Source organism: Pezoporus occidentalis, unplaced genomic scaffold, assembly GCF_034315485.1.
Source record: "Pezoporus occidentalis ecotype Australia unplaced genomic scaffold, CSIRO_AGI_Poc_V1 ctg97, whole genome shotgun sequence".
NCBI lineage: Eukaryota > Metazoa > Chordata > Aves > Psittaciformes > Psittacidae > Pezoporus > Pezoporus occidentalis.
In genome coordinates this window covers 1,487,040-1,499,630 of record NW_026916336.1, presented here as the reverse complement: position 1 = coordinate 1,499,630, position 12,591 = coordinate 1,487,040, and the positions used below count along the sequence as shown (strand labels likewise).

Below are 12,591 nucleotides of genomic sequence, written 5' to 3'. Positions count from 1 at the left end.
TTATCATTACCAATGAAGAGCCACGTGCTTGCAGATTACAGGAATTTATGAATAAGCAAAGTGATGAAAGAAACCTGAGGATGCTGGGTTGCAGAGTGTACTTTGTTTGGATATTGTGAAAGAGCATCACTTTGATGAGTTGTAATTAAAAATTGACAAACCCCTTCAACCGACCCACCAACATGCCCCTGTGCTTAAAACTATGCTGTGTTTGTAGCACTGCAATCCTTTCATCTCCCTCCCTCCCATTTCTGTCTCCTCCCATCAAAATGCAGGTGGCCTTTCCCTGGTACCACTGCACTCTCCTTCCTGCTCTTCCAAAGAGCCCAGCGTGTTTCAGGCATGTTTCTGAACACATCCTTCAGCTTTAGAGTCCATTACGCATCTCATGGATGCTAACGCTTGCTGTCAGGAGTGTAGTGCTGCAGGGATGTCATGAGGAGGTGCTGGTGGGAAGGGAGAGGTGGAGAAATGGAGATGACCTTGAAGTCTTGGTGTCCACTTGTGGTTTCGTCTCCTGCTTTGTGTGCCTTGTGTAGCTCTGTGCTTCCTCGTGCTGTTATGGGGCACAGGGCTGTGTGTGGGGCTCAGGGAGGGGTCTGCATCCAGCTGCCTTCTGGTCGGGTATCCTGCAGTTTCCTCTCAAGGCCTTATGTGCCTTATCACTGTCCTGTGATGTGTGGTGACCCCGTGTGCCTAGTTGTCTGTCTCTAAGAGATGGTGGTTTATGGCCCTAAGAGCTTCTGTAAGATGCCATATGTGTAGGATAGCTGTAGTAGGATGCAGAGGACTTGGCAGTGGTAGGGAGGAGGAAGGGCAGCATGAGATGGTAGCTGATCCCTCTGAATGCCATGTCCTCACTCAGCTGTTAGTGCCATTGGAAAGAGTCTGTTCATTGCAGCTGGTTGTGTGCCTTAGGCAGGGGAATAAATCCCCTGAATAATAAAATTGTAAAATATTGTTTTGATTTATCCTTTTTTATCGTCTTTTAATATCTGGAAAGACTGTGTGAGCAAGAGGCCTTCATGAGTTTTGAATGACAGGTTAAAGGGCTCCAATAAAGATTAGATGGTCCACTATCTCCCAAGGAAATTGCATCAAAGTGGTTACTCCTGCTCGCTCCTATTAATTTCCTCTTCACGGCTGCTAGGAGATGCCTCATATCCTGATGCAGCAGACAGGGGCTAAGAGGCACTTTCCATTATCTCAATCATTGCCGTGTTTATGAGACACTTAGGGTGTTTCTTTGCAGATCCATGCCTTGGTGGTAGGAGCATCACAGGGGCAAAGCCAGGAGCCAAACGGAGGTGGGACCACTCTGTGTGTGAGGCCAGGCACGGTCTCTCCACAGATGGGTGGTGGATCTGGTTTGGAGGTCTGGTCCCTCAAGTACATGTGCCAAAATACAGACAACTCCTTCTGCAGCCATCTGTTTCATAGGGGCCACCTGGGGGTTTTATTAGATGTCCAGGATGAATGAGCATCCATTCATCATCACCTAGGTGGAGTGAGCAGGGTTTGGGGACCCCATCTTTGTCGCTCCACCTTCACCCTCTAACTGGAAAGCAGCAAGGCAGTTGATGAATGAAATCTCTTCCTATCACTGACTAAAGCCTCGCTGTAACTGGAACATCTTCTTGTTTATGGATTAGTTTCCATTTCCTGCTTGAATTAACTTGGAGGCCAAAGGCCAGGAGGATTATTATCCCCAGCCCTGGGCTGCAGGGCTTTAATGGGGATGGATCTGTAAAACACTGTCATGGGCTTCCCATCAGCTTCTTAATTAAATATTTGGATTTTGCATGGCAAAAGAGATGTGAGACCTGAGCCATACCCTTGGGGTGGTGGAAAAGGACATTCCAGAGCAGCAGAAGGGGAATACTGTCCTGCTCCTTCATGTTTGTTTCCCCATGGGTGCTGCTGGGCCAGGGGTCCTTCCATCCCCATGCCTGGGTAGAAAACGGTGGGGAGTGAAGCAGCTTCTGCAGCCCCCTTGCTCTGCCTGGCTAATTACTGTATCTTTACTGTGTGATTTCAGCGTTTTCCTGGTGGCCACAGAAATAATTCATGGCCAGTGTGGAAAGTTCTGGCCATCCAGACTTCAGTAAGAAGGTGCTACCCTGTTTAGCTCTGATACAGGCATGAAGCTTTTCTGTATCTCTTTCTTTCTGCCCTGTTTCAAGGACAGGACATGCTCTCACCTCTTCTCTGGGGTGATTTGGCACCCAACTGCTTTTCTCTCCCTTCTCTTGCAGCCTGTCCAGCAGGGACCTTCAAGGCCAGCCAGGGTGCGGGGGTCTGCGTGCCGTGCCCCTCCAACAGCCGCTCCACCGCCGAGGCGTCGCCAGTCTGCACGTGCCGCAATGGCTACTACCGGGCAGACTTTGACCCACCGACAGCTGCCTGCACCAGTGAGTAATAGATCAGAGTTGGCGGAAGGGGCTCGCACTCCTCTGCTGCTGGGGATAGCATCTCAACCCAGGAGCTTTTTTGTCTTCTTTTCTCCCCCTGTCCTGCTGTAGAGGGGAGCAAGATTGGGGCCGGGTGGGCATTTGGTTGCCAACTGTGGTCAATCCACTGTGAGGGTTTAGACTTGCAGAGGGCTGGGGTACCCACAGTGAACACCCATCCCTTTCCACATGGCACACACCACCTCCATGTGCTATAGAAGTTGTTATATCACCCTTTGCTGTGCTTGCCTGGGACACTGCCGTGGCACACACCAAACAATGAGTGATGGGACAGCCCTGCAACCTACCTCTCTGGCAGCCATGTGGATTTATACTTCACTCTGGCAGTGGTGATGATGGTACAGAGACAATCCACAGGATAAATTAGAATTTAAAGTTACCTGCTGTTGCTGTCTTGTTCATAGCATTGCAGATGGAGTATTTCTATTTTTATAGGGGAAAAGGTGTGTTAAGCATTGGTATTCAGCACAGTGTTGCATGCAATGCATTGCTGCTTGGGTGTCTGCCCAAACTGCCTGTGATGGCAGGAGCCTCCTCAAGCCTGTCTTTTGGTGAGAAAACAGCCCAGGAGAGAAAAAAGAGCTGCTGTACTCTTAAGCCCACTGGGACCATGAATCTCAGCCTCGATTCCCACTCCCCATGGGGGTTTTGAGTCAGCCTGTCAAGCAGCTTTAACACAAGGATGCTCTGGACCCTTGGTGCTAGGAAGTGCCTGAAATGCAGGTTGGAAATGGGGAAAGGATTTGCATGCTTTGCTGGATCACTTGAGCTGTCAAACCAGAGGTACTCAGCAGGTAGCACAACTGCACATTATCCATATATCTTTATTATGTCTTGTTACACAGCTGATTTACACTATTGCTGCACTATACAAATACAGTATAAAAAAGTCTGTTTGCCAATTTTCATTTCTTCTCGTTGATGCTTAATTTTACAAGGCTCTATTTGAGGTGCCAGCTGTTCCCTGACAAAGTTTCTCTGTGTTAGAGGAGTAAATAACACTGTGGAGCTGTGTCCCTTAACTAGAGCCCTTCCCAAGGGCAATGCTTTTGAATGTGTTCCCTGCACCATACCCCTGGCAGAGGAGGGAAGGGGCTGTAATTAAAGGGGAGGAATTTGGGGAGACAGCGGTTTGCTGCTGGGCCAGAGAAGAAAGAGGTTTTTCCTTTATCTGGAAGAAAAACAGCTTGTCTGCTTAAGGTACAAAGAGGGGGATTGGATTAAGGGAGCAGGGGAAGAGGGCAGTGCAGGCAGGGAGCTGGGCAGGGGTGGCCACCCATGACCCCCTGGGCTGGCTGGGAGCAGTGACCAGAGCAGGGTATCAGCTGAGGTCATCCTGAATGGCTGACCTCTCCATCCATCCCACCAGCCATGTCACCCCCACGCTGATGAAGCTGCCTCCGCCCAGCCCATCCCCAGCCACTAATGGGGCTAATTTATCTGCGGGCAGTAACGATGTTCCCCAGCACACTCACGTGGAGGGCTCCCCTGGGATGGTTTTCCCCAAGACAGAGCATGCTTCGCACTCTTAACCTTTCTTCACGGGTCAAGTCATCCATCATTTTTATTGCTCCCTGCATCACGGCAAAGTCCTTTTTCTTCCTTGGAAGTGCAGCACTGAGCCTATCCAGCACAAGTAATTAATTGCTTTCCTTATTTGACATAACACAGCAGCTGGATTTTGTGGGTTTGGATGCAGAGCTGTCCTGGCTAACGCCAAATCCTTCCCCAGACCTGGGTAGATGTATGTTTGTACCTCAGTGAGGCTGTCCTGCCTGGACTCCTCCTGAATCACTCCTTACGGACTCTGGCCCTGTTTTGGCAGCACTTGCAGTCGGAGCTACATTCAATTCCCATCCTCCGAAGCATTTGCAATGGCTCCCGGTGGATTTGATCAATGCAATTTTGATCTCTTGTCCAACATCCGAGCTGCTTCCAAACCAGAGAGTGGTGCCAGCTCTCCTCCATGCTGTTAAATATCTGCGCTCCCAACTTGAGATATCGAACCATTAATAACCACTTTCCATTTTTGACTCCCTTTGCCCACTGCTCCTCCATTTATCTGCGGTGCTGGCTAAGTGGAGTTTCTCTCACTGTGATAATCTGTTTGAGTTACTTCTCCACGTGAGCACTGGAGGTATCTCGACATCTCCTGATCGTTAAAATGAGTCCATCTTTGCAGATGGATATGTGTGCACTCTGCATGGGTTTGTTGGTTTTTTTTTGAGACTAAGTGGATTTGTGCCATGGGAGTCCTTGTCTGAACTATGAACCTCCCCTCTGTGGCTGGTGATGCAGCTGGTGAGCGTTGCCAATGGGGAGAGCCTAACCCTGACTTGGGCAAAGCTATGGAGACCAAATCCCTCTTGAGGCAGGATGTGATGGGCAGATGAGCAGATGGAGCCATGATGGAGCCCTCAGGGCTCCCGCTGAACCCCAGTAGGGCTGAGCATAACATTTTGGACAAGAGCTGTCTCAAGCACTCTCCTTTGCTGCAGGTGTCCCGTCTGGTCCCCGCAACGTCATCTCCATCGTCAATGAGACGTCTATCATCCTGGAGTGGCACCCACCACGAGAGACAGGGGGTCGGGACGATGTCACCTACAACATCATCTGCAAGAAGTGCCGGTCGGACCGACGTGCCTGCTCCCGCTGCGATGACAATGTGGACTTTGTCCCCAGGCAGCTGGGGCTGACGGAGACCCGGGTCTTCATCAGCAACCTGTGGGCACACACGCCCTACACCTTTGAGATCCAGGCTGTCAATGGGGTTTCCAACAAGAGCCCCTTCCCCCAGCAGCACGTGTCCGTCAACATCACCACCAACCAAGCAGGTGAGTCCTGGGATGATGCAATGCTGGGGGGTTTTAGCCATACTCTACCAATGAAAAGCTCCATGTGGAAGGAAGCTCCACATCTGAAGGATAACGCTCCTTGCATGTGAGTGGTCTGTGATGGATGTGGTAAATCTGCAGCCAGCCCCAAGTGGGCTGTGGGGAAGGTGGCAAGAGGGAAGAAAGGCCAGGAAAAGAGGAAGGAAAAGTATTGGGGAGGTGGATGGGATGGGAAAAGTGAGAACTGGGTTGTGGGAGAGAGGGGACTGATATCTGGTTTTTATCCACCTCTACATTGCTTGGGGATGAAATAGCATCACCATTTCCCACCTTTTCCCAAGTGGGATCAGGGAGATGGGGTGAATCCAGCCATGAAATGCAGCCTGGTTGCATTACAGCATGGAAGGAACAGCATTACAGGATGGAAGGAGCATCATCTCAGGGCTGAGTTCAGGCTCTGTCTCCTCTAGCACATTGCTCTCGTGTAATTTTCCTCTTGTTCCCTTTTCCAGGCTCCCCTGCCCCTTTCCCTCCCTTTTTCTGATCAGGTGTCAGGAGCTGAACAACAGCTCTGAGCCAAGCTGGGATGCCAGCAGGCTGGGGGTACAGATGACAAGGGGGAAACTGGTCCCAGGCTGCAACAAGGAACACAAGAGAGTAAAGGAGATGGAAACCCATCTGCTTTGGGCAGAGAAAGGGAATGGTAATTCCTGCTTTGTGCTGAGCGTGTCATGTAGGCAGGCTTTGCCAAGGTGCTCCCTTGGGATAGCGCAGCAGAGAAACCTGGCATAAATATTTAAGTCTCCTGGCTCCGGGCGGCACAAATCTACGCTTGTGCCTGGCTGGCATCGCTGTCTCCTGAACCACGTGCAGTCAAGCCTGCCTCTTGTTTCCAGGCCTTTTCTTTTCCAGGGTGGGATTATTGGGGTGTTTCTTTGCTCACATCCTGCCCCGGGGCTGCTTGGAAGCTGGGAACAGCCAGGCCACCTGTGGCTATCTGTTCGTAGCCCAGCACTCGCTGTTTGTCTTGCAAAGGATGGATATTAACGTGGAAATGCTCCCAGTGCCACAGGATGGGCTGCGGGGTAATGTGGTGGAAATGCGTTGGGCATGTCAAGGGCAAGATCAGTGCTGACCATCCAAAACTGCTTGGCTTGCAGTTGGCTTTTCCAACCGCAGGGCCGGATCCAGGCTGGTTAGTGCATCTCACCCCACAGGGCTGCTCCCAGCCCCATCCACCTGCACACAGCTATCCACGCTAACAGGGTGGGGAACGCAACAATTAACAGCAATCAAGCAAAGTGTTTAATTTCAGCCCATGAACATCTTGGAATGGATGTGGAGAGATTACCCCCCCCCCCCCCAAACAACCAGGTATTAAATATACCAGGTAAACAAAGGTGGTGCCAAACTATCGACATCTCCCAGTGCAGCCACATGGAATAGAGCTCCCATCACACCCAGATTCCCTCCATGGCACTATCCTATGCTCCAAGCTGGTTGTGCCAAGCTGAGCTCTGCCCTGGTCATGCTAGAGAGGCTTTTTGATAGGATTAAGTACAGTATCAGGGCCATATTTGCTGGCTCTGACTCTTTCAAGTATAACTTGGAGGGCAAAAAGCCTTTGGAAAAGTGGCTCCTGGCTAATATATTAGTTTGGTGTCTTTGATGGTGGAAGGACAGCATTGTTACTGTTGGGACGCTCAGCTCCAGGGATACTTGGCTGTGGGAGTCCTTGGCTGAAGGGATGCTCAGGCGCAGATTAGCCCTGGGGTTGTTCCAGTGGAAGCAGAGAGCAGAACATGGAGCAGGAGCAGTGGGGACAATGTGCCTGGTAACTATTTTGGGAAACCTGCTCTCTTAACTCTGGGTGGGTGAGGAGCTCAAGGATGGTTTGAGAGTGTTTTGCAAGTGCTTGGGGTTTGGAAAAAACTTCTGGGAGAGACACATTTGGGCATTGAGGATGAGCATCCCCCGAGAGCTTTGAGAGCAGGCCCAGCAGCTCCTCTGGGACAGGGCTGAGCCAAAGCTGTGCTGCAGGCTCCAGCACCCTGGGATCTCCTTACTGGGCTGGGGTGTTCCTGAGCTGGTTTCCCATCATCGTCCTGGGGGTTGGCAGAGTTTTGCTCCTACATCCCATTATAACAGCACATGGGGTCACAGCTGTGGTAGAGGCTCCTGTAGTGCTGGATGCTGGCTCCCCCAGAGAGGATGTTACAGCAAAAGATGGCAAGTGGAGCTGGAAAATGCCATTGGGTCTTGGTTTGTCCCTGCTGGGGAGAGCTTTGCTGTCTTTGCCCCACTGTGGGAGACATCCTTGGAGCAAGCAATCCCAGGGAGAAGGAGCACTGAGGATTTCTAAACCCCTAATTAAAAAGTCATTGGTTTAAATACCAGAATTCCCTTGTAGCTTGCTGCTCTGGTTCCACATAAGCTGCTGAGATGCTGCTCTTCCCACCGCTAACGTGTGAACTTGTCCTGTATGGTGAACAGCCACAGGCATGGGATATTAGGGATGCTCTTGTGTGTCCGGGGAATTTTCGCCCTCCCCAGGGCCATTGGTCCTACCCCTCTCTGATAATTTTAACTCTTCCCCTGCTTCCTTGGCAGCACCCTCTACTGTCCCCATCATGCACCAGGTGAGTGCCACAATGAGGAGCATCACGCTTTCGTGGCCTCAGCCTGAGCAGCCCAATGGCATCATCCTGGATTATGAGATCCGCTACTACGAGAAGCTGAGCCGCATCTGCACACCCGATGTCAGCAACACTGTGGGCTCCAGGCCAGCAGCAGTAAGCTCGAGTGGAAACCTTGCGATGGGGCTTGGGCTGGGGACACGTGGAGCTTTGTATTGTGCTGCTTGGGAGGCTGCTCAGGTCCTGAGCTTGCTGGGAGATGGGGAGCATCGATGAGGTTCTCTGCTGACAAGAGTCAGAGTGGTGGGATGGGGGGTGGAACAAGCAGCAGGTCACCTGCGCTGGCTTGGGAGGGTGGGAATGATTTGCGGCCAGAGGAAGGGAAGAGATGTGGCCACAAATGCTAATTCTCCCATGGCAGCATTTTCTCCGGTATGTAAGTGCTGTTGCTGCCTTGGCTGTGGTATCTGCTAAAGCCAGCAGTGACTCGGAGCCTGGGGTCAGTGTCAGGAGGAAAGGAACGGATGGAAAACACCAGGCAGAGTTATCAGGGTTGTCCCTGTGCTGGGTCATTGCCTCCCGCTGCATCCTTTCACTGGCAGCTGTCCTTGCCCACAGGGGACACACACTCGACCCTTGCGGTGAACCGTGCCATGGCCAAGCTGTTCATCCCTCCTGTGTCTTGCCAGCTTGAATGAATTCCTCTAAATGTGAATAATTAGGTGATCTCACCAGAGCCCCTTTACAGCAAAGCACTGGGGAGCATTGCAGAAAATGAGATTTGGGATGCATGAGGCTTCCAGCAAGGTTTAGCACAAGAGCCCTTGCTAGCAAAGCAGGGATCGTAGGGGTTGGGGCTCTTGTCAGAGGCCAGTTTCCCTTGAACCTGCTTGAGCAGGGTCTCATAGGGCATGTTATGGTGTTTCTGTAACTGCATGATGTTTCTACAATGTGCAGGGACATCAGTGGTTCAAAGAGGAGGAATTTGCTGCTCATGAGTATATTTGCTGTGGATGCTCTTACTGTTTCCCCACTGCTGCATGCTCTTTGCTATGCTGTGACCAGGAGGGCTGCCTGTGGGACCTCCCCAGATCCTTAGGGAGCCAAGTAGAGCTTGTAGGTCCTGTTTCTGGGAGATTCTCTGCATCAGGGATCAAGGGCAACCAGGAGGGTCTGAGCCTCCTTCCCCAGGCTCCAGTGCTTTCCCTTCTGGAGCAGAACCAGGGCCACTGCTTGATTCCCCTGAAGATAAAACTCATCCCTGCCATCAATGTGGGCGGGTGGCCTGCAGGGCACATCGTCCCCACCACTGTTCCCCGTTCCCATTGCATCTGACCGTTTCTGTCGGTGATGCCTTCAGGATCACAACGAGTACAACTCCTCCATGGCCCGCAGCCAGACCAACACGGCCAGGATCGAGGGGCTGCGACCCGGGATGGTGTACGTGGTGCAGGTGCGAGCCCGCACTGTAGCCGGCTATGGCAAATACAGTGGGAAGATGTGCTTCCAGACGCTGACGGATGGTGAGTCCGGGGAGGGGGGCACAGGGAGGCAAACGGGGTGGTTGTTTTGTTCCAGTGACAGCTTCAAGCTCTAATTGGATTAAACGAACTTGCCTCTGCAAAGCTCGCTCCCAGCGGGCAGCGTGGCAAAAGCCAGGTGATTTACAGCAGTGTCTTATTAATCGCCAGCTGGAGGAGTAATCTGTTTTGAATCTCTCAGCTCTCTTTTTTCCCCCTGCTATTTAGCTGTGGTTCTGTCTTTCCTGCCTCTAGCTGTGGTGGCAGAGACTCCCTGCCACCAGCTGTGAGCCTGGCACTGTGGGGTGGGGAGGACAGGAGGGTTGTAGATCCCTGGAGGAAGGACTGTGGGATGCTCAGGACTGCATATGAGACATCAGGACAAAGCTGGAAAGGTCAGAGCCATCACTGAAAGCTGATTTGCCACCCTGAGGTGGTGTGTTGAAGGAAAAGGACCAGCTCATGACCTTTGTGGCTTCTGGCCTCATGCTGTCATTCTTCTGGCCCCAGTCCTTCCCTGCACCCACAAATACTAGATCCCTTGGGATGGTTCTTCATTAATCCCAGCTTCAGAACTAACCCAGAAGTCAGTGAATGAAGCACTCCTGGAGCAGATGAAGTCCCCTCAGAGAGCCCTTCCCTGCTGCTGCTTGCATGGTTCCTGCTCCACATAGGTGACACCTATGGGTCCCAGCTCCGCTGCCTGCTTTTCCTGAAGCTTTTCTGTTTTCCTAAAACCGGGTCACCCTGTTGAGTGGAGTGGGAAGAGGAGGACCACGCAGGGGACCGAAGGGAAGGAAATGGTAATAAACCTTCCCAGTGCCTTGAATATTCAAGATTAGAGAAGCGAGACGAAAAATCCTGCCTCAAATAAGCAATTAATTTAAATTTAATAAGAACGGATAGTGTAGATTATTAAATAATAATTGATGGTTAGATGAGAATTTCTCAGGCTTTAAGCAGCATGCAGGAGATAAATCTAGTTGCTACTAATTAACCGCGGAATAGAAAAATACAGATAAAGGGGTGCTTATGTGCTTCTTTTGGAGTGAGTTTATTTTAACTCACTTGTGGCTGATGGCACAGCCTGGCAGACCTTGCTGGGGACAATTGGAGGTAGGGGGATGTTTCTGGGGAGCTGCAGAAGCCCCCGTGAGTGTGGGGTCTGCTGGATACTGCCCACTGCGGGTGCCCACACCACTAATGGGGCAGGGGAGAAGAGGAGGAAAATGTGGGGAGGCACATGGAGGTTGCAAGTGGCTTTCTTGGGGTTCCTCCAGTCCTCCCTATGCCACCTTGGCTTTCATCTCAGTCTGCTGCTGAAGGACACAGCAGGTGGCCAAGGGCATGCAGGGGGCTTGAGGGATGCTTGGTGCTGTAGTTGCTGTGGCTCTACAAAAGGAGTTCGCTCGTGTTAAATTTGGTCAAAACGGCCAACAGGTTTAATTTTTTTTTGAGGGAGGAGAAACTCCCGAGCGATGGACAAAGCCACCCTGTGAACCTCATCTCTGCAGGAAACTGGGCCTATGTGCAGTGGATTTGACTTCATTCCCAGGACCTTCTCTTCCACATTTTTAACCCAAAGTATGTGTGAGCCAAGTGTGACAATCCTTCCCTGTGCAACGCAGCACCGACTCATCACCTACCTCAACCAACACTCCTGCTTGGATCCCCCTTGTTCCACCACCCTCCCAGGGGAGCAGCACCCATGGAATCAGAGGGGGCACGACAGGATCCCTTCCCAGGAGGCTGCCCTTGCTCCATGAGTGTGCAAGGGAGAATTCACCCCATCCCTTTTCTCTTGCAGATGACTACAAGTCAGAGCTGAGAGAGCAGCTGCCTTTGATCGCGGGGTCCGCAGCAGCTGGGGTGGTCTTCATTGTCTCACTGGTGGCCATCTCCATTGTCTGCAGCAGGTGGGTCCCCATGGGATGTGTCCCTGGAAGTGGAGGTGCTAAGATGTAGCCGGGAGAGATGTGGGGTAAGAAGAGGGGGATGGGAGATCCCATAGATGGAGGGAGTACCAAGCTGTCACTGATCAGCAAGTGCTGCTTCAGGGGAGTGGTTTGGGGCTGCTGCCAGCCACTGGTCCCTCAAGCCTGGCTTGTTTTCTCCCCTTGTCTCCCAGGAAGCGTGCCTATAGCAAGGAGGCGGTGTACAGCGATAAGTTACAGCACTACAGCACCGGGAGAGGTGAGTGGGGAAAGTGGGCTGGGGAAACACTCTTAAACCTGCACCCAGCATGCGCCCCATGCCTCCACCTTCAGTGTGTGTGGCAGGGGGATGAAAGCCCCATGGGACAGGTGGAGAGCGCCATAGGGTGGGAGCAGAGATGTCCACAACTGTGTGTTAGGGTGTCTGGGGGGATTTTACAGTGGTGCAGCATTGAGGGTGGGAAAAGAAGAGTGATGAGGGGGATCTGGGGGATGAGGATGGATTTGGGGGGAGAGGGAGATGTAGGGGGACAAGGGATGGGGAGAGGATGCTGTGAAGACTTCCAAAGGAGGTAGGGAAGGAGAGAGGTGGTGTTCAGAGGGAGGATGAACTGATTTCCTGCTGCAGCCCGGTATTGGGCTGCTCCTTCCACTGTTGTGTATAATGTCTGCTCAGGTGCTCTTCATAATAAAGTATCAGTTTCATGGGGTGAGTAGTTGCCACCCAGTGCTCACAGGGTCCATGCCCACAGGATGTAAATCCCATTTATGCTCTCTTAGAGATGTCTCCCAGGTGGAGTTTGCTTTCCTTGTTGGAAGAGACCACCTGCTTGGGGAAAAAAGGGATGTGATGGGATGCAGGGACGGGTGAAAGATGGCTGGGGAAGGGCAGGAGCAGGATGGATGATCAGGGGGGAGGGGTGGAGACGGAGTGATCAGTCTGGCAGAGAAAAACAGGAGTGCTGACAGGGAAGGAGGGGGTTTGGAGACAGCCAGGTGATCCCAGCCAAGCCAGCAACAGCACGTTAGAACTCTTGACCTTCTCAGCTGCATACCAAACCTTCCCAACATGATGGCAGGGCTGTGGGGGACCTTTCGGATGCTTTCTGAACATCACTGGGTGATGCTTAAATACAATGGACCTGTGCTTTTCCTTCCTTGTTTCTCTGTTTCTGTGCCTTGGATGTCGGGGGAAG

The 12,591-nt window shown here is 51.9% G+C and overlaps 1 protein-coding gene across 3 annotated transcripts in view; it reads left to right on the top strand.

Moving 5' to 3' along the window:
• Positions 1 to 12,591, top strand: part of EPHB1 (EPH receptor B1) — a 77,650-nt gene that overhangs the window by 45,119 nt on the left and 19,940 nt on the right. For all 3 annotated transcript variants that reach the window (XM_062606498.1, XM_062606499.1, XM_062606500.1), the window contains exons 4-9: positions 2,256 to 2,411; positions 4,970 to 5,305; positions 7,916 to 8,097; positions 9,302 to 9,464; positions 11,269 to 11,377; positions 11,590 to 11,654. In XM_062606498.1, coding sequence (XP_062462482.1) covers positions 2,256 to 2,411; positions 4,970 to 5,305; positions 7,916 to 8,097; positions 9,302 to 9,464; positions 11,269 to 11,377; positions 11,590 to 11,654 — 1,011 coding nt within the window. The remainder of the gene's footprint in view (positions 1 to 2,255; positions 2,412 to 4,969; positions 5,306 to 7,915; positions 8,098 to 9,301; positions 9,465 to 11,268; positions 11,378 to 11,589; positions 11,655 to 12,591) is intronic.